This window comes from Nipponia nippon, unplaced genomic scaffold, assembly GCF_047370975.1.
Source record: "Nipponia nippon isolate SJK-2023a ecotype South Korea unplaced genomic scaffold, ASM4737097v1 scaffold_4, whole genome shotgun sequence".
NCBI classification, from domain to species: domain Eukaryota; kingdom Metazoa; phylum Chordata; class Aves; order Pelecaniformes; family Threskiornithidae; genus Nipponia; species Nipponia nippon.
In genome coordinates this window covers 56,123,892-56,151,126 of record NW_028262358.1, presented here as the reverse complement: position 1 = coordinate 56,151,126, position 27,235 = coordinate 56,123,892, and the positions used below count along the sequence as shown (strand labels likewise).

General features: G+C 38.1%; 1 protein-coding gene across 1 annotated transcript in view; it reads right to left on the bottom strand.

Annotated features, from left to right (window-relative positions):
- Positions 1 to 27,235, bottom strand: part of ESR1 (estrogen receptor 1) — a 167,855-nt gene that overhangs the window by 21,321 nt on the left and 119,299 nt on the right. The window contains 1 exon segment of the mRNA XM_009466299.2: positions 9,589 to 9,727. Coding sequence (XP_009464574.2) covers positions 9,589 to 9,727 — 139 coding nt within the window.

The following is a 27,235-nucleotide window of genomic DNA, read 5'->3' as shown; positions in this document are numbered from 1 at the left end:
GCAACCAAAATTTTGGTTTCTAAAGTAAATTGTTGGAGAAGTTCCTGAAAGAGTTTAGTTTCAGAGGGTACCGTTAGAAGCAAGGATTTATTACTGGTGTGGAGCTTTTTAACCAATAATCCAAACATGCAGGCAGCACCTGAGTAAAGAATAAAAGCAATCCTTAAATCATACAAATAAGGGTTGATGTACTAATGCAGTGGTAAAAAAAAAAAAAAAATCACCATATTACAGCCCTTTGGCTTCAGTTTATGCATAAATCTGGCACAGAATATAAAACAGAGAAGAAAAAAATAAAATGTAAAAGTTAACTCAACTTGCTCACACTTCAAAATCTCTTTAATCAGTTTAAGCTTGGATTGTATTTTGGAGAAAGGTTTAGAAAGACTACAATCTTTTCTATTCATTATAGTCTACTCAATCTCAGTGCATATCTTCTTGGCATTTTATTCTCTTTACACCTCATTCTCATACTTCTGCTATATTTCGTTAGGGTTTATTTCTAATTCATTAACTTATTCAGTCATGGCATAGGCAAGGTAGAATGTCTATCTGTCCAGAGGCAAGAACATGAATTCCAAGGGAGGAAACCTAGTGTGAGAGCTTTTTCAGAAAGTTACCTTCAGGTATTAATGTCGCTTTCTTTTTTTTTTTTCTTCTTTTTTTGGGGTGGGGGGGTAGTTCACTAAAATCTTTTTCAGTTGATTTACAACACTGTTGCACTAATTGTTTCTTGCTGTTTAAACAAATACAATATTTTTGGCTACTTACTCAACAATATGTGCCATTAGTGTCAATGCATGAATCACAGTCTGAGAATCACTCACAGCTGGGCAATTGGAGAAGTACTGGACTGGAATTGGCATAATTCAACATGGAATCAGTTTTTTTTTTCCCTTCAAGAGTTTCTTGAAACAGACATTTGCCAAATAACAAATAAAACTGAAATATCACTTCCAAGCATAATTTTGAGGGAGGAAAAGAGGCAGGAGCAGAAGGGACCCCCTAAAAGCAAGGCTCTCTTTTCCTCCACTGAGCTGGGCGGTTATGTTTATACCTTTTCACATAACCTGCCCTTTGAGTTACTCCTGTTGGCATCATCGCTTCCCCAAAACAGGTTGAAAAAAGTGGTTGCCCATGCACAGCAGCAGTTTTCACCCAGCACAGCTGTCTTCTATAGCAACAAAGCAACCATTAGGATTGAGCCTGAGGCTCAGATAGGCACTTCCTACCTCTGCCAGTACTGACAAAATTGCCAGCCCACCATCCTCTGAGGTTTGCTAATCTTTTCTGATGTCTCTTTTCGTTGCTCCTTGAGCTAGCTCTGAACCAAAAGTGGTGGCTAATTCACACACCAAATGAGAGATGTTAAAATAAAGCCAAATAAAAGGGGAAATTCAAGAAGACTGGGAATAGATAAAAGACAGAGCAGAACCATTAATCTTGTTCTACTTCTGAAGCACTAAAGAATTGTCAAAATATTTTAACATTTTTTTAATGTTCTATCCATTAGAATATTATTGCAGGCTTTATGCATAGGTGGAGCCTGTCTTCAAGACAAGAGATGATTTTTATATACATTAATGTGTTCCATATACATTAGTTCTATTAATAGACATTGATAAACATTTTCTACTCCTATGTAATGTGATGCACTAAAACAGCTTAAGGAAGCTGGGGGTCAGGAAAGCTCCATCTCCAAGGTTTTAAGACCAAATCAAGAACATCCATCGAGATGGCTTAAATACTGCCAGATAGGCATTGGAGGGATACTTAACTGCCTGAGTATTCCTCCTTTTCTACAATGGTATGCTTTATCAATAATTAAAAGATTAAGAAATTGTTATCACCAGTGATATTTACGTCAGACCATTCTGCATTTAACCAGTAACTCTGGAGATTGTGGCAAAGGTTAGGGAAAAAGCAAGCAGGAAAAAAAATAAAATCTGAAAAAAATGAGCCCCAGAAGCTCTAGAACAAAACTGCAACCTCCAAAGAACAAGAGGCAAAGAGAAAAGCAGAGATGACAACGAGTAAACTAAACCAGAGTATCAAATGCAAGTCTTGCTGATGAAGAGAAATATCTAGTTTATTTATTATTCTGTGTCAGTACTCATGAGGTTAAATAGCATTTTGCTTTTAAAAATGGCTGTTTTGATCACAACAATTAGCCTCATACCGTGACGCAAATCAATCGCTAAGTTGTAGGTGGGCATGAAGGTGAGAGCTTCAGAAAGAGAGAAATTAAAGATACAAGGCTTGTTCTGTAGTGGTTCTGTTGTGTTGGTTTCTGTGTGCTTTTTTTTTTTTTTTTAATCGACTTGTTAATGAGCCTTTATTACTAAAGGTGATAGCAAAGTAATTCAGAGGTAGCAACATTTTTTACTCATCCCACTTCTCCCTGAACACTGGCTTCCAATTGACACACCCTGAAGAACTTTATAGACTACAGTCGATGGGTGGTATTACATCCAGCCCAGTTCACCACCCACTTGATTGTGGGTCATGATCTCCATCCCCTGTTGTTCCTGGTTTAAGCTTCCTCACCAGATTGGCCACCCTGTGGAAATTATGATTTTGCCCCACTGAATGAGGTTGATCCCATCTCTTCCTAGCCATCCTCTATCCTTAGAGCAGGTTCCATGATCATAAAAGTGGAATCCCTGTTGTTGAGACCAGCTATGCAACCAATTGTTGACCTGCAGGATCTGCCAACTCTTCCTCAAGCCCTTTCTCGTCAGCCGCCCCAGTGGATTGACCACCTGGTCTCCCATGCCCTTGACCCTTGCCCTGAGAGCCATGCAGTCATGACCAAGTGTCTTTCTTGACTAGATCAACACAGGATCATCTACCTGGGCAGATAAAGTAAGAATACACTATACATTTCCGCAGTGGTGAATCAGGTCTGAAACATATAGACAAATAACTGATAGGTACCTTTTTCATTATTTTTTTCTTGGTAAAATACGATGTGAAATGGATCCACAAATACGTCAGATAAGATAAATTTCTAAAATGCTGCTACAATAATTCTAAGAAAACTGATTATATTTTTGTCACATTTGAGACACTTAGATTAGAAAATCATTATGAAGGCTTTCCATTTGGGAATAATAAAGTTACAATAATTGGCTGAAAAAAATGTTATTCTTGTTGACAGGTAGGCCTTTTTCAGTTTAATTTACATTCAGTCTGAATCACCTTAAAGCCAAAAATATTTCAAAATTTTCTTCATATCAGAAATGCAAAGAAAGTTTAATTTTGGAAAGATCAGCATCACAATTCAACATGACCTAGAACTGGGGCCTGAGCTTCCAAGGTCAGAGTGACTAGATGAACAAGCAATCTTAGAATTTGTGTAGGGGCTATCTTTCATCCAGAAATGATTTCATTCTCTCTGAAAACTTCTGTTCTGTGCCTACAAACCCACCCAGGGAACCTCTCTTTCTAACAGCTGAAAATTGGGAAGATCATAGTGAGAGGGGTTTTTCCTTTTTTTTTTTTTTTTTTTTTGAGTTCATCACTTTAAGCATTGCCCAGCACCTCCCCAAACTCTGGAAGGCTCCTCCAGATTTATGTTTAGGTTGTTTGAACTACAAAATTGGGTAGTCTTTGAATTTTGCTCCAAGGCACAGTAAAGACTGATTTACAATAAACAGAAATTATTCCTTTTGCATTGTTTTAAGATGTATAATTCTATCTCTTGTAACATTTTTTTCATTCTCTGGGATCTACAATATAATAATACATCTCAAAATCCAACAATAAAGTGAAAGAGTGAATGATGAAAGAGAAATTTAATTATTTAAAGATGATCCATTCAGCTCTATCAGATAAGTAGCCAGATGACAGGATGATTGAGTTGGGTTTCCAGCACAGAATCTATAGCTATTAAAGATGGGATGAAAATGAAATGTACAATTGTTTTTCAAATATATTCTGAAGTGCTAATTTGGATATACTTGTTGGCTATGGGTTGTTTCACTTTGAAATAAATAAGAGCAGCAGGTCACTAATGAAGCATTCGAAATCAAGTATCTGTGACCACTTTGCCTCCATTTTTCTAATAAGTCAATGATAGTTAATGCATCCACAGTTACACAGTGCCAAAACAAATGTTGTGCGTTTACTCAAGTGACAGATAAATGTGATGTCCTCAGACATTTGGAACATTTTACAAGGTGAGGGACTAGCAAAACATACTTGGATTCCATCCTGATGCTCTTCTATTGTATCTCATCTTCTGTCTATGAAAACAGTGGAAAACACTATCTGCACAGAAAATTTAAAAGATTCTTTTCAGATGTGGTGAGAAACTTTCAGATGAAAGCCATGAAAGTAGTAAATTATTCAGCTGCCCAGTCATACAGTGAATGCTCTAAGTCTTTATGCTATTCATGCTAGCTGCAGTTTAAAGACATCCGATGGCCTCCTGCCATTGCTCAATATGAAAGTCAGTAAAGGGAAAATTCTTCAATTTCTTCCAAAAGAATGAAAATGCTCCATCAAGCACTGGAAGAGGAAGTGAACAAGAGTTTCCAAATAAAAAAAAAAATTAACAGCAGACTAGATTTCTCCATATAAAGAAGGAAATAACCTGGTAGAAACACGGAAATATTGATTAAATTTAACTGAAATTTTATAACTCTCTAGACTGATTTTCTGCTGCTAGGCATTTTTTGCAACCATGATAAGACAGTAATATTCAAACATAACATGAGAACAGCCGTACTGGCTCATACCAAAGGTATATTTAGGCCTGAGCTAAGCATATAGGCATTTGGATCTGCTGATTTCAAGTGATTACCTCTAGTGCTAGATTGGAAGAGATAATAACTTGTGGATTACCATATATCTTCTCAAGGTGCTCATGACTTTATGCAATTCCTATCATCTTTATTTTGTTTCCCTTCTTCTATTGAGCATCACAGGCAGAGAAGTCAGTCTATTTACTTATTCTTTGTACCAAAACTCAACTCTCTCTTTGATTGCTTATGCAACCCCTCTGGGTACCTTTCCTGTTTTTTTTGGTATTCCTGTTAAGATAAGTCGGAAAGGCACAGTTTTCCAAGCACAGATGCAGCACAGATTTAAACAGTGGAATAACAATGATCTGTATTATTTCTTTTTCCTATTGTAATGATTCTTGGGGGGAAAGCTGCAATCTATTTACTTTTCGACTGCTGGTGAGCAAAGAAGTGCTGGTTCCACAGAACTGACTACTGTTAACAGCGAGATGGAAAGATCAACTCAGAATGCAGTTTATGAAGATTGGGATTATTCTTCTCACATGTGCATGAGTTCACATTTGTCTACATAATCTGAATCTTGTTTAATACTTTTTGGAAATCAAATAAGATCTCCCTCATCCACTTGCTTGTTATTTTCTTCAAAGAACTCCAATGTATTCATGACACACGGCATCCACTTACAAAATGCATGGTGACTCTTTACCACTATGTCATGTTTATTCACACCTCAGCCAATTATCTTCTTTAGATGGTATCCTATCAGTTTCCTTACAATGGTCACTAGGCTTACTGGGCAGAAGTTTCACCCGCCTTTTTAAAACACAGCACCGTGTTTCCCCTTTTGCTGATATGAGGAAATTTTTGGCTAGAAAAATACAGTCTTGTCTTGTTCAGCTATTTCTACCATGAGTTTCTTTACAATTCTGTTTCAAACCTTTAAGTAACCTCTGATCAGCATGATATTTGAATGCAACAAATCCTTTAAAAAAATAATAAAATATGACTTTCTTATTCCTGAAGAAACATTACATTTTCTTCAAAATTATAAACAGCCTATTGTCAGGCCTGACAAATTTCAGCCCTGGTCTAATGACATTTTTAAGGTCTGGTTTCTTGGGAACCCTCCAGACAGGAAACATCGTGTTTGTGCCATTAGAAACATAAGCCTTTACTTCTAGATTTGCCTTATACAAGATACTGATTTTCAAACACAGAATAGAAAAGATTTGCATTTATCCTGGGCTTTCATTGATTGTATCAGGTACTGTACATGAATTGCAAGCACTGTGAGTGTGTCGTATTTCCTGATTGGGCCTATTTTTCTAGTCTATAATTATTGTTATTTGAGCTTTTTTAATAGCATCAGTTGTACACTGTAAAGTGTACCAGTTATATGTAACTGTCCAACTGCTAAAAGTCCTGATTTTGAACCAAGACTCAAGTGTTTAGGTAGTGTGTTAACAGAATAAGAAAGGGTGCATTACCCCACAAATACTCTATCTAATTATAAGGCAGAGTGGGAACAGAAAGGGATAATGTGATGATATTCATCCATACTGAAGGCAGTAGTCTACACATACTGGCAGCTTAATTGTTGTATAATTTTTTTTATAGGCAAAGCAAAATTTTAAGAAGGAACTTAAAATTAATAACAAAGGACTGCTTTACAGATATTTTCAAGGAGTCTTCCAAGTGTGACTTGCTACATAGGAAAACTAGAGAGGTATTTATTTGAAAATGTAACAAGTAGACTCTCACGGAATGAGAAAAGACAATCTTTAAAAGATCTTCAGAGACAAAACAAGATCATGTTTAATATAACCGAAGTAGGAGGAGTGAGCTGGGAGAAGAAAAATCAGATCTGTTCAAAAAACCAGCAAAGTTGGAATACTATTTTTATGGCTTTTCAGGTAGATATGAACAAGACAAGACTGTATTTTTCTAGCCAAAAGGTAACAAAGTTGCATAATAAAACTTGATGTGACCTGAGCTTTATGTACAGATGTATACAAACTACTATCTATCTCCAATTCCAGACAGAAAGAATCTGTTAGAGACAGGAGAAGCCTGAATGTGAAAAATGAAAGGGATGTGCAAATCAGAGAGGACATCTGCCACAGAATGATCAGAGGGAGATAGAGGCGTACACAAAATGTCATAAAGCTCTGTATTAACAATGCTGAATTTGCACTAAATCCAGAAAAACACAGGTTAGAGACAGATCTAGGTTTTACCATCTGTAGTCGGTGACTCTGGATTATAGACAGTAGCTAAATTTGTATTTGCAGATACTGTTAACCCCATAGATCAGGTAACAGGGAAAGCATGATAGGGATTCAGGACAGAATGCTGTGGATGAAAACACTGAAGAGGATTATCCTGTAAAGAACATGCTGAAGGATAAGGAGAGAAGAACAGATGAAAGGAAATTGTATTACAGCATCCATCTTTTCCGTTATTTTAGCCATTCAATCAGATTATTTCACTATTTAGATCAACAACAATAATGCATCAAACAATTTTTGCACTCTTGTGGTATTTGCCCAAATACTTGATGCAGTGGAAGGACTCCACTGGGTTGAACAGGCTTTGAATCAGTCTCTGTCCTGCCCTCTCAAATCTGGCAAACAATATACTTTTGCACTATAACAGTCTCAAAAGGCAACTTGCCTAAATCAAATTAGCACATCAAACTATTATTAGCACTAATTAACTAGTAAATCAACAGTTAGTTAACTAATTAGCATATCAGTGCTCCCCAGAGTCAAGTAATTTATTATTTTAGCTTTAGCAAATAGCAAATATCCCTACCAGGAAGAGTGATGCAAGTACATGATGCCTTAGAAACATGTTTCTTATTATTTGAAAATGAGAAGATGTAATAGATCTACATTTCTAGAAACAGTCTTGTTTGAAAGACAGAAAACAAAGAGCCTGTTTTGATTATGAAGTTAATTGATTTTTGAGCCCTACAGTACTATGTGGTTCCAGTTGCATGCAATTTTCTTTAATCCAGCAGACTTGGTTTAAGCTGTGTGAATCAACTGCTCAGATTCCATTTTATTCAGAGCATGGGGATTTTTATTTGAGATAGACCAAAGTTTCAAGTGTTTCCCTAGCTGTTTTTCCTAGCTAAGAGGAGGAAAAATGGTAGTCTGGCTCTGCTCTTTCAATCTTTTCTCACAACCTGTATTATGGAATGTGGAACAGAGGGGCTGGTCTTTGGAAGCTATATTGCAAATTATAGTAGTTTTCAATAATATGCTATACTTACTTTCCTACAGTAGTAAATTTTACTTCTTATGTGCACTAAGAAATTATTTTAAAACTCTTACGTTTTCTTAAGAAGACTATACTTACATTTACACAAGCAGATATTTTCTGTACACAAAATGAGAATGTGTTTTATATGTATTTAGTTCCATAGCTCACAGATCATGTGCTTACCCAAGCGGAATAGGGTTTTTCCTAAAGCAATAAATACTTCTCTACTCCTATGAAATATTGTATTTTATACTGTTAGGCATTATCATTTTTATTTTACTAAAATATGAAAAGTAAACCAATAGAGGGGGAAACAAAGGACTAACACTGCACAAATGCAAACATGAAAACTCAGTACCCCACAGTTAAGAGAGCAAGCGGCTCCAAAGACGTTTTTCTGCTAATAAGAGTTTGAGTCATTCACCCAGCTAATGGTTGCAGTAGCTGAAGGCACTGCCCTTGACTTTTTGTTGCCATCCTTTTGCTGTAGCTCACTGCCCCTGCAGCTACGTGATGAGATCAGAAGCATGCCCAGCTCTTAGCTGCCTCACCACATACTCTAGCTCTTCAGCTCAGCCCTTCCTCCACCTTCAATTTACACCGAGAAGCCAAACTCCGCACTGAAGTGACCAGTGTGCACACACAGTTTTTCTCCTGCCAACTCTGCTGTGTGGACAGTGGTCTTCAACAAAAGAGGACTACTAATAGCTAGGATAACACTTTAACCAACTGTTTCTAGAGTTGCCAAAATGTCTGCTCACTGGTTATTCTCTTTTAACACTCTTTCCCAAGGCTGAAATTTTTCATGACTGGGAAAAAAAGAGAACTTGAGCTTGCATTAGGATAAATAGAATACATTTTTTAAATCTATCGGTCTTCCTGCTTTTATTTGTGAAGACTGCCAGCTAAAATCCAGGATATCATACGGCAGAGATGCATATTTTTCTCACTCACTTAGAAACACCTACAGCATATTAGCAAGACTGACTAAAAAAGGCTTAAGGCAGCAAGCAGGTATGTGTTTTACATATTTGACTCCAGTTTTCAGGAGGGAAAAAAAAACAAAACAAAACAAAACAAAACAAAACAAAATCTTCATGTATTCTCTGCAAATAAGAGACTGTACCAGGATTTTCTTCCAAAATTTTGTCTGACTGCTTGGATAAATCAATTCTAACTAAGACTAACTAGGAGGATTTTAGGTAAGCAGAAATAATTATCTGAATTAAAGTGATTATGATTCAGTATTTAATTTTAATTTAATTTAGTTTTGCAACAAACTAACAAACTGTACAGATTATAAAAGAAATTTTCTGCTGCCTTTGAAAGAAAGCACTTCTAGCAGCAGGCAACTTCCTCGCACGTTATTTGTCTAATAAATGACCAGCATCACATTCCAGAGCATTTCTAGGTTTTTGAGAATTCATTTTCCAGTCCCACCTACGATAACCCTGTTTAACTTATGACGTACTGTCAAATTGTAGTATCAGTGAGATGACTACAAGCTAAAAATTAACCTGATTGCGGTAGAAATACATTAACTTAAATAATTCACAGCAATATGCAGACTGACCTGTCCAGTAATAGGTTAGGTGCAAATAAAAGCTTTCCTGGGTGTTCCATGGAGCGCCAGACTAAGCCAATCATCAGTATCTCTAACCAGGCACATTCCAGTAGATGGACCTGATCATGGAGTGTTAAATCCACAAATCCTGAAAGAATAAATAGGAGACAGTAAAAACATTCTAGGTTTGTAAGTGGAACAACATTATTCAGAGAATCAGATTTAAAAGTGCATTGGAGCTGGATAACAAAAAAGAAAAAGCAATAAAACAGACACTTGTACACCTGACATTTCAGGCTGAGTTTTGTCTATTATTAGGTCCACCGTGGCTCCATCCTACAGAACAGTCAGCACCTTCTAGCCCCCTGGTTGTGGCCTGACTTCACGCTTCCCCAAGAGCAGGGCAAAAGCCAGGTGAGCATCTCCATCCCCACACCTGTTGCTAGTGACCTGGGAAGCCAGGTGCATGCTGCAGAAAAGGGCAGCTGTCTGCTCCAGTGCCATGCTGCCTGGGTCATGATGGAGGGAAAATGGAAAAATGCCTCTTATAAAATGAAGTTATAGCTCTAATCAGCTAATCCCAGACCACTTTTCCTGATAGAACTTTGTTTTACAGACTTGTGAACAATTCACCGTACTGCAAGTACCATACCTGTGTGTAAGAGGGCCCAATACAACGTTTCAAATAAACTAGAAAGAAAATGTTGATCGCTGTACAGTTAGAATTCACTGATGAACCACTTGCTTATATTTCTATTCGACTATAGCACCTGGAGGAAGGAGGTGACCTCTCTTATTCTGTATTTAAGCAACACTAGAAACAATGAATGCAAAATGAAGAAGTTGCTTACAGCAATACTAAAATATGAATATGAAAGCACAATGATGAAGGTAGATATGAAAGCATAATGGCAGTGGTCATCCCTGTGTTCATTTCATGGAACAGGTTGTATTATTCTCTATTCGAGATTCTCACTTTTTATGAATGTTACTTTCAATCCAAAGATATAAGCGAAGGGGAGGTTGCCTAATACAATTTAATAGATCCTAGCACAAGTTATTCTTTAAAATTAGCATGAACTTGCTAAAATGAAATGTGTAAAAGTTCCCTTAAAACAGATCTTATTTATCTTTTACTCAGTGTTATGAGTGAAACACAGTATTGAAATTTGCTTTTTTTTTTTTTTTTCAATTGTAATTGATTCCTCTTAGTCTTCAGAATACAAGTTACAGGGTAAACTACCTTACCAGCCCAGTAAATGGCAGTGATTTTGCTTCTGTGTTGTGTCCTCACTAGAGGTATATACTGAGTCAGTTTCGAGGAATATACCTGACATACTCTTGAGTACTATATTGAGAAAAAGGAAAAAAAAAAAGCAGCACATATTTTTAAAGTTTAATGGTGTGCTATGAAATATATCTTTCAAATAACAAAGAGGAAGAGAAGGAACAAAATATGGCTCACAATAACTTAGAAAATATTGTTACGTTCTGCAAAACAGTTGTTGATATAATCATTTTGAATGAAAACATCTGAGAGAGCTACTCAGTCTATTCATAAAGAATCATTCAAAAAAAGGAAACAGCTTTGACACATCTGAAATAAAACTCATCTATCAATCACTAGGAGTAAATTTAAACAGTTGCAGTACCTGCTATTTTTATGAAAGTGGTAACTACTGGGGGGGAAGTTGTCTTTTCCTATATTTTTCCTGTATTACCAAATGTAAAAATGACTTACAGACTTCACAGACTGATGGAATGGCATTTGCCTGAGTTGCCAAACAGCCTGAAATAACAGAGCTGAAACTTAAAAGAGCAACATTCTTAACTACAAAGCACTGATTACAGCACTCAAGAATGAAATTGGCAGAAGGAAACTGCTGCCCATATATAGAGAATAATCATGGCCAGGCCCAAACTGTTGTGGTGAATGAAGTTAAATCCAGGTGGCGGCTGGTCACAAGTGGTGTTCCCCAGGGCTCAGTACCGAGGCCAGTTCTGTTTAATATCTTTATCAATGATCTGGATGAGGGGATTGAGTGCACCCTCAGTAAGTTTGCAGATGACACCAAGTTGGGTGGAAGTGTCGATCTGCTGGAGGGTAGGAAGGCCCTACAGAGGGATCTGGACAGGCTGGATCAATGGGCCAAGGACAACTGTATGAGGTTCAACAAGGCTAAGTGTTGGGTCCTGCACTTCCGTCACAACAACCCCAGGCAACACTACAGGCTTGGGGAAGAGTGGCTGGAGAGCCACCCAGTGGAAAAGGACCTGGGGGTGTTGGCCAACAGCTGGCTGAATATGAGCCAGCAATGTGCCCAGGTGGCCAAGAAGGCCAGTAGCATCCTGGCTTGTATCAGAAACAGTATGGTCAACGGGACTAGGGAAGTGATTGTCCCCATGTACCCAGCACTGGTGAGGCCGCACCTCGAGTACTGTGTTCAGTTTTGGGCCCCTCACTACAAGAAGAACATTGAGGTGCTGGAGCATGTCCAAAGAAGGGCAACAAAGCTGGTGAAGGCTCTAGAGCACAAGTCTTATGAGGAGTGGCTGAGGGAACTGGGGTTGTTTAGCCTGGAGAAAAGGAGGCTGAGGGGAAACCTTATCACTCTCTACAACTACCTGAAAGGAGGTTGTAGCAAGGTGAGGGTCGGTCTCTTCTCCCAAGTAACAAGTGATAGGACAAGAGGAAATAGCCTTAAGTTGCGCCAGGGGAGGTTTAGATTGGATATTAGGAAAAATTTCTTCACCAAAAGGGTGGTCAAGCATTGGAACAGGCTGCTGAGGGAAGTGGTGGAGTCCCCATGCCTGGAAGTATTTAAAAGAGGTGTAGTTGTGGTGCTTAAGGACATGGTTTAGTGGTGGATTTGGCAGTGCTAGGTTAACGGTTGGACTTGATGATCTTAAAGGTCTTTTCCAACCTAAATGATTCTATGATTCTAATAAACAATAAACACCATGTTTCCTATTAAGTATTGTCTTACTACAACAACACATAACAGTATAGTGTTTTTATCTATGCTTGAAGAGTACCACAGCAACACAGGGACACAAGCCCCCATGTGGTGTCTGAAGTTTGCAATCAGTCCATTACAATTCAGTTATATTGCCATCATTTCATGTGGCTGCACACTATGCTACAGCAGATTGCTTTGATTGTTGCAGAAAAACTGCCCTTGTTACAACTGTGGCAATTCACTTTCCTGTAAAACTCTGCTCATTCTACAATATTCCCCATTCCCGCATATAAAATTTCAGATTGCACTGAGACTAAGTAATCTGCACAAAAACTAAAGAGAGAAAGTCAAAAAAGCTAATTACCTCACTAGTATTGTAGAGGAGGGATATTTTGTTAGCCTACTCTGAGAATAGAGGTATATTGCCAACAATACTAACATCTTTTAAAGTATCTGAAAGTGTATACTTTGCATAAAAAAGTCCTAAAATAACTGGCCAACAATATTATTGCTGTCTGGAATATTAACTCTGATTTCAGTGAAGCTAAGGAAGTTTCAAAAAGCTAGAATGAAAAACAAAACTCATTGTAAGTCCATAGTTTAAAACATTAAATGATCTGTCAACCTGATGTCTACTTTGTGTTCTGTAACAAAACAGCTAACACAAAGATTGATTAATGCCGGTTTAAAATATAATAATACACATCAACTGTAATTCATAAAAAAACTTATCAAATTAACTTGATGGCTCTTTAGGTGACATTATAAGTTCAGTTGATAAAAATAATAGATTTGATGAAACAGACGAGACATTTGATTTCATAACAACATACAGATTAACTGAATTAATATATTTTAAATGACACATCTCAGTATGTACTGGCAAAAGGGTAATGGACTGAACTGAAGTGTTTCTAGAGGAACGTCATACAGCTTACGTCTTTACCCTAGAAAATTTTTTAATGATGACATGGAAAAAACAAATCTTGATTCAGATGTCATGATGGCATGTGGGAAATAATCCAAAAAGCAGGTTGATAACATAAGGGATCTAAATCGCTCAATAGCTTAATCATAAAAAATATAAAGACAGAAGTTTGAAAGTGAGAACATTAGGCATATATACAAGATGGAAACAGTAGCAGCTATGAAGAGGACTTGGAAATGGTGAACAAAAATCATCCCCGTTTGAGCTTCCAGTGGGAAGCTACATCTAATAAAGTCGATTAACTTTATAAAAAGCCAGATAAACTCTTAGAGAGTAAGGAAGTTAAATTACCTCTGTGTTACCTGAGTCTGGTAACCATTCTTCAAGAAAAGTTGAACAGAATGATAGAGAAACGTCAAAATGAATAAAGCATTGAAAAACATGCCCTCTAGTGAAGAATAAGAGGAATTCAGTTACTCCTTGTGAAGCTAAATAGGCTAAAGGGCTTAAAGGACTACAATGGATAAATATCTAAAGAAAAAGAGAACAACATTAAAAAAGGTAATGGCATAATATACAGAAGCCCATGCTGGAAGCTATACCTGCTCCAAGCCAGACTACATATGAGGGGCCATTGTTAACAACAAAAACATTTATTATCTAAGCAACACACTAAGGTTCTATGAATTTGCTATCATTAGAAATGTTAATCAAGATTTAATTATTATTTTTAAGAGATACTTTTGTTCAAGCAAGCTAATTTAGAATAATGTTACAAAAGGTTAAATTAAATGAATAAATCATTAGTCACTTCATCACTCAGAGCATGCTGCACTTTAATGCCCCTAAAATTGTCTAGATGTGCACTGCATTCTCAAATATCAGTGTTCTTTTAATGCTGGCAAGTTTTGAAAGAAAAAGTTTTTTTCATTTCTAAATTTTTTGTTATTGTCCTTTAAGGAAAAAGAAAGACCTTCACTTCACTGTTGATAAATTAATTAACTACAGCTTATGGATATAACCTGTACCTGACTCCATACACCAGACTGACCAATTGCATGACTTTATGAGACATGTCAAAATCCTTGCGTGGCCAAAACCCACAAGAGCCAGACTGCCATTAAGCCATTCATATATCATGTGCTTGGCAGGAGAAAGACACTTACAGAATAAAAGCCATGGCTGGACCATTCCTTTTTCATATACAGATAAATTAACAGTATTTTTGAGTGATTGCCACACAGAACACAGTAATTGTTCCACGAGCTCTTGTATATATATGGAAATCTGAACCTCTGACAAGCGAGAAAGGTCTTCTGAGCACTCAGCAAAGAGTAGGTGGCAATTAAATTTATGTTATATGTAGAACACGAAACAGTAATGTTCAAACTAAACTGATTACCCTTTCTAATATAAAGCAGCAGTATGTGCCGCATCAGTGACAATATTTGTCACAAGAGAGAGATACAAATCTCTCTCTTCCAGACAATAAGACACCCTGAAGCAGCAGTGGGTCCATGGAGGAAAAGCTATAAAAAGCCCTACTTTGGCAAGCATGACTCCCTAGAGGTGACATTAGACTTGGGAATCCAAAATTGTATGACCTTACCATCCTAAAAAACGAAGGCAGCAACCACCTACAACAGGTATGAGCACATCTCTTTGTAAACTGGGAATCTGGGCAATGGCCCAAAGGGAAGGGTTGCCATGAAAGAACACAAGGACTGCTGGTAGTATTATTAGGTAAAACATATATCCCTGACAACAACAGAGAAGCAGTTTATGCACAAGATAGGTTGCATCATAGGAACAACATAAAACTCAGATGGTTTTCATTTATTGCTACTGTAACACACATTGTGAATGCTGCAGTCCTCTGAAATAACAAACAACAGCATATATATATGTCACATTTTACCAATCAAATATTTTGAAACTAATAAATTCATGACTAGCCTTAGCAACTTTTGACCTAATAAGCAGCTTTCTATCAGAAACAATTTCTGTAGCAATTAACATTCTCTGAGACCAAATACCCAGTGTCATTGCAGATTTAATCCTACAGCAGTAAGTCCTCCAGTGGGTAGTTACTGTCATTTGGAGATCATTTATCATCATTTTGCAGCTTCTACTAATATTCTTAAGACACAACTACAAGGTGTTCAGACTATTCCTCTTCCCACAACAAACGATAAAACAATCTTTTTTTTTCATCTGATCCAACTGTAATCCTACCTATATTTTTATACCATATGTCTTAATTACCATGACGGGTAGCTGAAACACAAATTTCAGCCAATTTTTGCAAGACAATAAACAACATTGCACCATAAAGAATGACTCTATCTCCAGGTGCTTTGAAGGAATGTAAAGCATAAGCAGTATAAAAGTTTTAAAAGCAATAACAAAGGTCCATCTAGCAAAGTATCCCATTTACAACAGCAATTGATACCAGATGCTTATGGCAAAACATACAGCAGGACAAACATATGCTTCTACAGAAAGCTTTCTCAGGCTCCAGTGGTATGCAGCGCAGGGACTTCCAGAGCCAAAGATGGTCTTTTTGTGCTTAATGTCCCTTAACACTTTTTCCTCCAAGTTTGTCCAGATGCTTTTTGAACCCACTTAGGCATTTAAACCATTTCAGATTTTTTATATACTCTAGAATTAGTACTCTCCCGTAAGAACTTTCACACTCTAAGTCAATACTAGGAAAATAATAATCTCCTGTTGTTCTAAAAAAAAAAAAAAAAAAACTCTTACTTTCATTTGATACATCTAATTATTTTTTTTGAAGATACCATCATTCCCTAGGTCATCATCTCACTGCTAATCTTCTCATTCATTCGTTCTTATTCATTTTTAGTATATTGAGTCATCCCTCACATGAAAGTTATCCTGGTCACCTTTGAACTCATCTTGTCCTTCTCAGAGCATTTTCCAGTTCAACTATATTCTTTCAGAGACAATGAGACTAGGACTGCACAGTTTTTCAGTCTGCTCTTGTCTTCACCGCCTTAGTCAACTTAATATCATCCATAATTTTTATCACTGCTATTCATGCCTTTTTTTCCAGCTAACTTATGAATATGCTGAACAATGTAGGCCTAACTATTGAAATCCAAAGCTTTTCTCTTTCCTAAATGTCCTGACAGCTTGTCTGGAAAGTCTTTAACTTGATAGCAACAGGAATCTCTATAATATCTATAATATCTCCTATAGCAAAAAATATAGCATGTTATAATATACAAAAACATTGTGGGGAAACAGAACATTCCTACATCGTGTGGCTTAAATTTGCACAGATAAACCACTATTTTTTTCTGTATTAATACAGTGTTTTGAAAAGTGGCAACAACCACAGAAATTGTTGTTATTTACAACTCGATACAGTATCTCAGCTGTGCAACAGTCATGTAATAGGCCACGTTTGGAATAAAACACTAATTAGGTTGGCAAAGACAGCAAGAAAGTAGTGGTGAGTGCTGCAACCTAATAGCTAGCAACCATTCAATAAAGCAACCAAATTACAAGAGGTTTATATAGACAAAAATACCTAAATAGATGAAACAGACAAACAGAAAAATAATTCCTACAGCAAGTTCTGTTCTCAAGAAACAGCCAGGAAGAGGAAAAGCAGCGTCTGTTTCTCCCAACCTAAAGCACATTGGAGGACCAATAGCTCAGTCAACAGTTTGATCAAGATGCAAGATCTGTTCTTTCCGTAGTGATACAAGCTCAGTGCCCCACCTCTCCACTTCAAGCAGAGAGGTGAGACTGTATCTACACATTTATCTAGCACATAAGATGACATTTTTGGTCTGAACTTGCATGGATCACTCAGCCTCTTCAACCCTTAAGGCTGAGTCCTGAAACCTCTTAGTTAAGAGGTGGCTAAAAGCTAAGAAGTGGCTAAAACTTGCGCCTTGACTATAGCCTTGTCTGTACACAACAGCAGGGCAAAACAGAGTCCAAGGACAAGTGAATCAGAGAATCACAAACACTGTTTTCCATGAGTCTCAGTATTCACACAGCTATTTCTATAATGCCACTTATTCCTACTTCTTTCCACAGATCTTCATACCAAAATTATAAGAAACTTGTGTTAAGTTCTCCCTCCTGAGGGCACTTAAAGTATGACACGGACATATTGGCTTAACTGTTTACGCAACTCCAGTGTTTTAAATAAAGACCTATTTTTGAAGACTGAAGATCAAAAATCTCTAAAATCCAAGATTTTCAATCCAAATATTTTGCTAAAAAAAGTAGTCTTGCTATTTAATTTTTTTAAGAGACATTACTTTTGTTTCTGTAAGTGAGGTCAGAAAAAAATTAGCTACAATTTGCAGAGTTCCAGGGAGGAAAGTCTGAAAGGCAAGCACAGAGCAAGTGGCACACTTGTAAGAGCCTCTAAATACTTTGTCTACTCTTTCAGAATTCTCTATTTTCACTGCCTGTATAATTATATTATAGCAGAATACCAATCCAAACTTATACACGTCCTCCTCTAAGACTAAACAGTCTGTCAGAAATGAAATGAGATGAGATCAGAGAGAACAGCATCTGCTCTTAATTACTGTTAATTCCTTTTAAAAATTTTACTTCACATTTGCCATTTTCATCTCCAAGTGTTCTAAAACTCTTCCTGAAAAATAACAATTACAGTTTACAGGCGTAAACATAGTATGAGTGCGAGATATTTGGGGTTTTGGGCAAAACCCAAAAAGTCAGAAGGATCATGAGGCTCTGATTTCACGGTCTATATTCGTACTGAAAGTCAAGATCAAGCAAGCTTTTGCCCTTCTCCTCTGCGGGAGGTTTCCGTCCTCCCTGAGCTCACCTTAAGAGACCTGCCTTACGGTTTGACAGGTGTACAGCCCCAGCCAAACTCCCCACCTGACGCTGTCCTCAGAGCAGGATGTCACATTTATCGCTTTTATTTCAGATCCCATTTCTAGGAGCTGGTCTGTTCTGCGTCCACTTAAAAGCTGCACCATGACAATTCCAAAATGCATTTCTCAGGTAAATGAGAACTGTTTCAACTGTTTTCCATGAATGTGTAAGGTTATCAGGACTTCACTCAATGCTTTCTGCTTGCACAAAATGCTTGCATACTTTTTCAGGCCTGTCCAGTCCATATCTTTTCAGGATGAGGAGACCTGAAGCCATTTCTGGTCCAAATAGCCAATGCCTTGTTCAGGACAGGAATCTCTCTTTCCCTCTTCAGGTACACACCAGTCTAAGCTACAACCGAATGTACCCTGCCTACATCAGATCTAATAAATACTGTCCTAATTCAAATTTCCTGTGCCAAAGCAAGCTTGTAAAGTTAGCCAAGTGGAAGTTGATCTACTCAATACTTTGCACCAAGCACAATCTGGATTTAGGGGCGTGGAAACACTTCAGGGTAGTGACAGAGAATCCTCGCTGGTCAGACATACATTCTCTTCTCCTAACAAACCTTTGCCACATTTTTATGAAATACTGCTGGCTTGCCTGAGAGAAACATCAGAAGTTCACAGCACAGCACAGCACCAGCTTGGCTGGCACTGCTCCTGGGAAGACAGACCACACGCTGGCCCAACGGGGCTGTGGGAGCACCCAGCCTAGGAGCCAGCCCCTAGCTTTGGAGTGCTCCTGTGAGTTCAGGGCATGGTGAGTTCTCACTGAACAGCAGCCTGAGCAAATTATTCTGCAGGATTTGATTGCCTGGGAAAATCTGCCCTATGCTGGTGAATGGTCAGGCCACATGTCCAAAGCTCAAGGTTTCTTTCTCACTGTGCTCTCCCTGGCATGGATGCAGCTGGGAGAGAAGACAAGGTAGGTTGCATTGTAGCTCAAGCCCATGGCTGACACACGGCACAGACATACCCAGTGAAGCTAAGTGCTTTCATGTCCTGATTTTCCTTATATGTGTCACTGTGCCTGCCTTGACTAAACCACAGTGTTTATTTTGCAATTGTTAACCAAAGATTATTCCAGAAAGTGCATTAGCAGTACCAGTTAACACAAATATGTTGAGGCCTTCCATCAGGAAACACAATAAAAGTAATCGGCACTCACATAGCACTTTACATTTTCAAAGGGCAGTAAAGCCATTAAGTATTATTAAATGTATTTTATAGATAGAACACAGAGAGGTTAAGTGCCTCATCCAGGAGGAGGCAGATTAGGACGGAGGTGTGGCAGGCTCTCAGCACACTCTCTAGTCCTTTCAGCCACAAAATTCTTTGGGTTGGAGAAGCCTCCCTGAACCAAGCACTTCAAATGATCAGCAAAAAGCAATGTTCATTATTACACGACAAATTCCTGCAGCAGTATATAGCAGTTATTTAAAGCATATTATCATTCATCCCTGGGCTGTAATCCAGATGTCCGAGACTCAGACTATGCTTTGACAACAGTAAGATGCTACTTCATAGTTCTTTTACCACTGAGAGCTGTGCTATTTCCCAGGGAGTTCAGGCTTGCAAATAAAATGCACAGGACATTGTCTGCATACTGAGAACAGGACAACAGCAGCTATTCCCAGTGATTTTAAGTGTAGGAACAGATCATCAGCTGCGTGTGAAGGCTTTTCTTTTGAAGGATGTCCTCTGAGTCTTTCCCTGCACAGGTGAAGAAGGATACTATGCAAAATTTATTAGCTGCTGACTAAAATACACAGTATGAAGTAATACATCTTTTCTTTATTGTCTCTGCAACAGTTAATTATATTACACTGAATTTATACCAGTACTCAGGCTAGTTGCAAGTAGGTTCAAGGGGTTTTTTTGGATTTGTCACTTTTGTAAGAGGTCTCTGCTATGCAAAATGTTTTCCATCAAAAGCAGATCCAGCTAAAATGATTCATGGGGCTGGTTATGCATTCTTGCCTGACTTTTACAAACTCAAAAGACATGCTCATAAATACAAGCTGTCCTCTCTACCTCATTCTTCCCCTTCCTCCCCCTCCCTGCCCCACCAGGACTGCTACTCTCCTGCTCTGTTCTGCTGGTTTAAGTGTTCAGCCAACCGATGAAATAACCCCGCAAGAAGGAGGAGCATGAAAGGCAAGCGATGGGCAGCTATGGAGCACCAACCGCCTCAGATGGTTTATGCTTTGTGTAAACCTGCCCCGAGACTTGAGGTCATGTCCAGCATGACTTGGATTTTTTTGTATGTTCAGCTGCATCCAAGAGAGCATGAGGTTTTCAGCATTTGGTTGACCTCCTTACTAAAGTACCAGGCTGCACTCCAACCCAAATCAAATGTAAATAAGTGATGGTTTTGTGGCTGTCGAGAAAAATCATTTGAGGCAAAAGGTCTCTTTAAGCAATCTCTCTTTAAGCAATCTCTTTAAGCAATCACACTTTTTAAGCAAACATATAGTCACTGGAGGGGGAAAAAAGAAGCAGACTGAAGCAGAATCTTTCACAGCTTTTTAAATGACCCCAGCATGCCCCTGTGAAGTTTCAAATGGTCGCTTCAATACACAGTTATCAGGGGAGAATTTTAAAACCAAAGATCAACCTGTGAGACTTCCCAATTGTTTTCCTCTTTTACAGAGAGCACCTACATGCTTTTTCTACATCCTTTTACTAATTTCATAAGCACTCGAGCTGGCAAAAGCACTTTGGACCGGGCAGTACTTTAACAGTATCAGCAAGAGCAGCAAGGCGGGTGGTGTTTGCACGGAGCTCTGCAGGCCTGCTCAGAGCTGGCTTGGGCAGCATCGCATGCCTGGCGTTCGCTGCAGCCCTAGGAGACAGACCTTGCTAGAGGTGGACAAAGGCAATGCAGATATGTCGCACAGTCTAATGGCCATATGGGTGGCAGGACAGGGGTAGCAAGTGAACAAAACTCAGTTAAAGTGAGCCTGGAGACCTACTCTACCACAGGCAGCTCACTTCTGCTTCTCTGCACCTCATTTTTTCCACAAACGTTAGGGTATAAAAATATCTCCATTGTTCCATTTTTCGCCCTTTTTGTTCCATTAATTATAAGAGTTATATGAAAGACCTGAGAGTCATCATAACACAATCAAGAACATTTTGGAAAAGAGGTAAAATTACCTTTGCAAGGTAACACAAACAATGATCAGCTTCAGCCACTTTTCTAAACTGACACTATTTATTTATTGAAGGAATTAGAAGCTGAAATTAATGATTATTAACCGTATTCTTCCTGAGTGTCCCTAAAATCCTGTTTATATACTTTTGATTAGTTCCAATAATTTTGTTTAAGTCTTTAAGAATTAAAGTTTCACCATTTCAATTTATATCCCCACCCATGCCTGGAAACTTGAGAAATGTCACTTTTGAATTTATCATCTTTTTTGACTACAGCGACTTTCACGTGATGAAATTGTGAGGGCTGCCCTCTCCCCTTCTTCATTCATAAAATCCAGTGAACAAAGCACTAAGCTTTCTGCTCCACAGTCTATTCCATCCCAGGATCTACCGTACTCACCACTGAACCGATTAACATTCATTGCGGCAGCATCTGGAACTAGCAGAAAAGAGGATTATTTTGCAACCCAAGGAAAAGAGGGAAAAACTGTCAAGTCTGTAGTGAACTTGAAGATTAAAACTGCTTCAAGACTACAAATAGAAATTGCTCAGAACATAATGTGCTGTACCCAAGAAATGAAGCATAACCTCAGAGTTCATGGTCTGGTCATTCTTTATAGTTATTAGGAAATAAAACTAGCTTGAGTAGGGCACCTGCATCCATTTTATCTCTTCAGATTGTTCACTTTTGGAGAAGTCTTATTTTTGTGTATTGCACTTCTATGTGAGTAACAAGAACTATGTATGTATATGTATGGTTTCATGTTCCTTACATTGGCTGGTACCTACACCAAAACAGAAACACAAGCGTATATAAATAAGGATCAAATGTTTATTTTCCCTCCTATTCTTTTCACCCCTACATGACTGGTTTTGAACAGAACCCAATCTCTGAAAAATTATCCAAGAAATTGTAATAACACATCAAAGAGAAGAAAGACAGCAAAATTAATTGCAGCAATTTCCTTTAACCACTACAACAACAAGAGCATTTTAGCAGCTGTGTGGGAGTGGCACCGTATGACAGAGCAAAGGAATATATTACAGGGAAAGCAAGACACTGGAATGCATCTGGCCATTTATATTTATTTTCTTGTCCAGGGAAACCTAGTAAGTTAGCAAGCAGCATGCTTCCAGAAAACACATCATTCACTTTTTAGCCCCTTTTCTTGCACACTCTCCTTCAATGGATAACAAATCCAAGGAACATTTCAGCATCTGCAAAGCCTCAGGCAGCCTCAGGAAACTCTTGTGTGTTGCATGGACCAGGCTCAGGTGTGCATACAAAACACAGGTGCTGCACTTGGAGAACCATCACCTGGTACTCAGGCTCCTATACTGCCTGCTGAGACATATGCTGAACCTAGAACTGATTGGAAGCACTCTGACAGAGCATTTTACATTTGGAAGTGACAGGTTAATGAGTTTAAAACACTCTGGAGAACATGTCAGTTTTCACAAAATGAAAATAAACAACTAAAACCAGGCTGGTTTCTACCAGGGAACACAGAGTGTCCCTCTCAGCTACCTCATCTTAGTTTTCAGCACTCCACCAGGCACCTGTTCCTACTCAGCATTGTGAAAGGTACCTAAACTTCTAGGAAATCTAGGACCCTTTTTTCCAAAATTGTCTTCTTTTAATTTTAAACAGGTGACTAAACTATTTGAAATCTTAATGAGGTTTATTCTTTCATATTGAATAAAATGTTTCATGTCACCTGAAAAAGTTGTTATCTAGCAAAGAGGTCCAACAATGTCATTTTGTATGAAGTGAAAATTATTCTTTTTTATTGTTTGGGTCTGCCAAAAGACAAAGAAATTAATTATTCACACAACTCTGATGGAGACATCTGGAAAAGCTTTGGAACAGTGTACAAGCTCATCCAAAGTAACTGGACCTATAAACCCTATTTGTCATCCTTTGTCAGGACTGGAAAGTTGTATGGAATTCCATTACATTAAAAAAATCACAGTAATATCTTCTAATAAGTACAATAGCAGAAATTAAAGATTAGAAGAAAAATGTGTGACTTAAAATTCAGCAAGTTTCCCCCGGAATTATAATTTGATATTTTTTTCAAAGTGTTTTTTTTCTTTCTCATTTACAGTGAAAATTTGATTTATTTTGCTTTTCTTTTTACTTTCACCTGCATACAGAATGTGAGTTTGACAGACTCCTCATGTATGAGAATAAAACCTTTAGCTTGGATCAGGAAATAGAGCCACTTCACACAGTTCAGACATAGACTAGGAGACCATTTTCTGAATAGCATCACCATACTGACCCTCAAGGCACAATTTGGTTCATATATAGAAGGCTGAACACTCCTATCCTCAGAGGCAGAACTGTGTTTGGTGTAGGAGCCCTGAGGCAGCAAATATCATCTGATTGCCACCCAAATTATGTTGCCCACATTTGATGATATCCAGAAGGTTCTTGGGTTCTTGTTATGTACTTCTACAGCTCATGTATGTTTATAAGCATCTACAAACATACTTAAATATAGTCCTACCCCAATAAACATCAGGTATTACCATTCTGCTCAGAGTCACAGAAGCCAAGAGACACATTGTCAGGCTGGCAGCTTGTTAAGAAGGGGGGAACCAGCTCATCAGCATTGTACTGAACTACTTCCAACATACCATTATTGAACTATTTCAGAGCAGTTTCTGACAAGCTGATACCTCTGTCTCCCACCTACTTGAAATCAGCATTTAAAAGTTACTCCACAACATTACTTGTAAATAAAATATCTCCTAGGAAAGCTGGTAACAATTATTCACTGTCAGCTGAAGAAGAGCAGATCTGAATTCATCAGGCTGCAGTGATGGAGTTTTACCAAAATCTCTCAGAAGTCCTACTACTGATAAAGAATGTACAAAAAGCCTCATCTGGAGTTTAAAGAAAAGAGCACTCTAACTGAACCATCTGCTGAAATAAGACCGTAAGGGAAATGTATTTATGTTGCCTGGCAGTGTCTCATTCAAATGCCAGGATCTTTCTTGAACACTTGATTAGATGTGGCCCCTTCAAAAAAAAAATGCAGAGTGGAACAAAGGTACAAAAACAGAGAAGAAAGAGAGCCGAGAAACATAATTGATTTCAAATAAATTATGCATTTTAATATACTACATTATTTCAGGCTTAGTTATAATTAATTTTTCCTTAGACATACTTAGCAGTATTAAAGATCACTTCTCAGGACAGCTTTGTGTAACACCTGGATAAAGCAGCATGTAAAATTTCTTCAAGATATAAGCCACATTTTTGGGAAGAGAGGCATACTGGCAAGGCATCAAACAGGAGCATAATGAACATTATAAAAAAAATTGCAGATTTAATTCATATTTATACCTGTACACTAAGAATCTTTAGGGTTTTTTTTTTGTTTCACAACAGGGATATCTAGCATGCTTCACAGGGCAGCAGATAAAGTCCTGAGAAAACAGTTTAGGGATGGATACACTGTGGCACATTATAAGACAGCTATACCAAATTAACACAGGGAGGCCTTGGCAAAGCCAGGAGAAAATTAGTGTTTCCCAGTGGTAAAGCAACATTCTTCCCAAAAGGCCCAGTGTAAAAGAACATAACCGTACATGTATGCTTGGGGAAAAAAAAAAATGCATTTGGTATTCATATCAGAGTCAATGATTCTCCATAGCTGTGTTTATATGAATACCAAGTGGGAAAAAAAATGAAGTCACAGTAGCATTGATAAATATGCTAGGTTTTCATGGGCAGCTCTTCTCTGTCAGCCGAGTATCTCCCTATGTATACTGCTTTTAAAATGTGTGAGACATTAATCAATCAATACTAGTGGTTAATTCCACCATCATTGAATAAAATATACTAGAGTTTTCCTTTTCCACAGACCTTGCAAAATTCCACCCTGCAGAAGAATAGAAATCAACTGCTGATTCCAAAAAGTCTGCCACATGCTTTTGTTTCTTCAGGTCACTATTTACTACCTGTACAGTGCAAACTTGGCCCAAAGAACTTCCAGAAGTATTTGCTGCCTTTCTGGAAGACAAAGACAGAAGAACAACTTCCAAAAAATATGCACTAGAATAGGCAACCAACCACAAGGTAGCACAGCAAAAAGAAAGCCCCAGGGTTCCTCTGTCTTCCAAACAGCACAGGCAAATGAACAGCCAGTCTTTGCCTCCTGGGAACTTAAGTCTCTTGTACCCCAGGGATGGAAGCAAACTAAAGACCCACTATGAACTAGGATGCATCTTGAGTGAGGGGGAAATTACCATGCTTCCTCTTCGCTTTGACTCTCCAACCCCTCAGAGGTCTGGCATAGCATTACAGAACATACTACAAATCAAGCAGAAATATGCAAAGTAGAAGCCATACAAATCTACTTCAGCAAACAGGATAAAGGCTGTAAATGGTGCCAGTAACTAGAAGATTCTTGCCTTTTGTACAGGAGAGATTGGAAAAGACCTCTCTGATGAAGTAGAAATAAAGAGAAATTAAATTAGAAAAAGGCTTGAGTTAGACCTCTATGTTACTATTGATAGTACAGATACATGAATATTTCTTTCTAGCACCTTCATATTAATACTTGCCTGTTCATTCCTGGTATACTGTCACCCTCACATTTCAACTGGCTCAACTATTTTGTGGTGAACTGGACTGGGGAACTCACACAAGTTACAGGCAACCCAAAACACACACACACAAATAAAAGGTTTATTTTTAACTCAGATCAATCCCGCTACTTGCACAGCCACACCAACCCAAGGGGAAGCAGAAAGGTAGGAACCGCTCTAGCCAGCATTGCAACTCGAAAAAACACTTGTGAAACTACAATCCCACAAAGTACATCCTACAAATGTATGTGAAACTCATAAGAAATACTGCCTTTGTAGCAATCAAAGGAGATTTCTGAAATAGGTGAAACATGCAATACTACTATATTCATTTATATTAGTATGGCAATATTACAATTTTAGCTTTATTCTGGTCAGTTGTTTCTAATACAATGAACGTACCCAGTTAGAGTACGTTTTAGTAATGTTTTAGTAAACACTTGGCTCACTTGCCAGCAGCCTGTATAGCCACTTCTCTATTTGCAGCCATGTTTTCCAAGGGAGAGCAGCTGTTGCAGAAGATGCTTCATTATTAGGCTATTGATAAGATTTAATATTCTCTGGAAAATTTCTAATTAACCTGGTATGTCACATTCCCTGTCTTTGTGAATCAAGTAAAAGGAGATTTCTTGAATTTTAATTTTCTAAATCACCTCAAACACTCCAGAATGAAATTTAACAGGGAACACAACACATTTTGTCTAGAGTCTACATGAGATTTTGAACAATACTTTTCCCCTTGTCTATATATCAACCTTGATTCTGGGTCTCATGTCTTCCTACTGAATTAACTGAAAAAACTCCAAACCAAAAACCTCAAGCTGCAGTGACAAAATCACTGAAATTTCTGCCAACATGCATTTTCTTTTTCTGAGGTCAGCCTGCTCACAAGGAATACCAGATACCTGGGAGAATCGCTGGGTACCCCCTGACATCCTGAGCAGTGCCCTTCTCGGGTGGGGAAAGGGAGCAGGACACTGACTCAAAGTCAAGATCTTGATTCATCCCTCCTGTTTCCAGGACTCCTCTTTTCAAGAGGCTTAAGAAGCTTTAGGTCTAGACCCAGAGACTAACTGCAGTGACAAATAATTAATCTCCATCTCCCTGCTGAGGAC